The 1,474-nt window shown below is 50.1% G+C and overlaps 1 protein-coding gene across 1 annotated transcript in view; it reads right to left on the reverse strand.

Moving 5' to 3' along the window:
- Myo7b (myosin VIIB) overlaps window positions 1-1,227 on the reverse strand; it is a 65,209-nt gene extending 63,982 nt beyond the window's left edge. Inside the window, exon 1 of the mRNA XM_005355863.2 lies at window positions 1,210-1,227. Within this exon, the coding sequence (XP_005355920.1) occupies window positions 1,210-1,227 (18 nt within the window). The remainder of the gene's footprint in view (window positions 1-1,209) is intronic.
- Window positions 1,228-1,474: the final 247 nt, after the last annotated feature.

Consider the following 1,474-nt stretch of genomic DNA (forward strand, 5'->3'; position numbering starts at 1 on the left):
CACCCCCACAGTACCCAAAGAAGAGCACACCCCCACAGTCCCTGAGAAGAGCACACCCCCACAGTACCCGAAGAAGAGCACACCCCCACAGTACCTGAGAAGAAGAGCACACACCCACAGTACCCGAAGAAGAGCACACCCCCACAGTCCCTGAGAAGAAGAGCACACCCCCACAGTCCCTGAGAAGAAGAGCACACCCCCACTTTTTTTCCTTTTGAATCACTCTAAGGCTAGGGCATTTTCTCTGGGTTTCTTTTTAAAAAAAAATATTTATTTATTTTGCGTACAGTATTCTGTCTATGTGTATGCCTGAAGGCCAGAAGAGGGCACCAGACCTCATTACAGATGGTTGTGAGCCACCATGTGGTTGCTGGGAATTGAACTCAGGACCGTTGGAAGAGCAGGCAATGCTCTTTACCACGGAGCCATCTTTCCAGCCCTCTCTGGGTTTCTTGATTCAATTAGCAAGATCTCACTCCACTTCCTAAACATGGAGACATTACCTAGCCACAGAAACACAGGCATTTACTGAGTGAACGGAACAAGGATCACCCAGACCTACCCTGTCATCCCTGAGCAGGCTCTCTGCCAGGGCCGTGGAGGACAAGCGGAAACTCCCCATTCCTTTCCCAAGTGTGAAAGTGCACGTGCAAAGGTGATGGCATGCCAACGGATGGGAACGCACATGTGTGTGGAGGCCAGAGGATGAACTCGGCTTTTCCCCAGGGCTGTCCACCATGCTTTTAGAGCTAAGACAGTGGTACTGACTGACTCAGCTAGGCGACTGACAACTGAACCTCACTAGGATTACAGGAAATACCTAACATACCGGGCTACCCCCTTTCTTTTATTTTCTTTCTTCCTTTTTTTTTTTTTTATAATAAGCTCTTGGGTATCAAACTCAGGCTCTCGTACTTGCAAGGCAAGCATTTTACGGACTGATCTGTCTCCCCTGATCTGTCTCCCTCCCCCAGTAACCCCCCTTTTAAGTCCCTTAATGTAAGTGAGAAATTTCTGTGCACAAGTGGCCACTGTGCAGAGATGCAAGTGTTACCCACACTTGCTCCCTTCCAATAAGAATAAAATTCTTCCTACTCCTGGATCACCACCCCTGGCCCTGGAATTTTCCTTCTGGGGTCTCTTTGACTCTCTTCTTTCCTTGAAAGTGATTCGACCAAACCTTGGGAGACATCCAAGTGCTGTCCTTACCAAGTGGAATACCGACATCCCAGGTCAGCGGCTCCCTGTGTCCTGTAGGAGACAAAGCAGAGTGTCAGCCCCAGGGCCTGCCAGCGTGGAACCCCTGAGACACAGGTGCGGTGAGGGTTTGACCGCCCATCCTGTCCACGAGTGTCTTGACTGGAGCTTGACTCAGGAACAGCTCTGAATAGCTGGCTGTGTGGGTCACATTCCCAGCCCGTGGGCAAGGAGGTGATTCTTGTTCTTTTCATTCTACATCCCTTCCAGAGAACAA

Source organism: Microtus ochrogaster, chromosome 18 (assembly GCF_000317375.1).
Source record: "Microtus ochrogaster isolate Prairie Vole_2 chromosome 18, MicOch1.0, whole genome shotgun sequence".
NCBI classification, from domain to species: Eukaryota; Metazoa; Chordata; class Mammalia; order Rodentia; family Cricetidae; genus Microtus; species Microtus ochrogaster.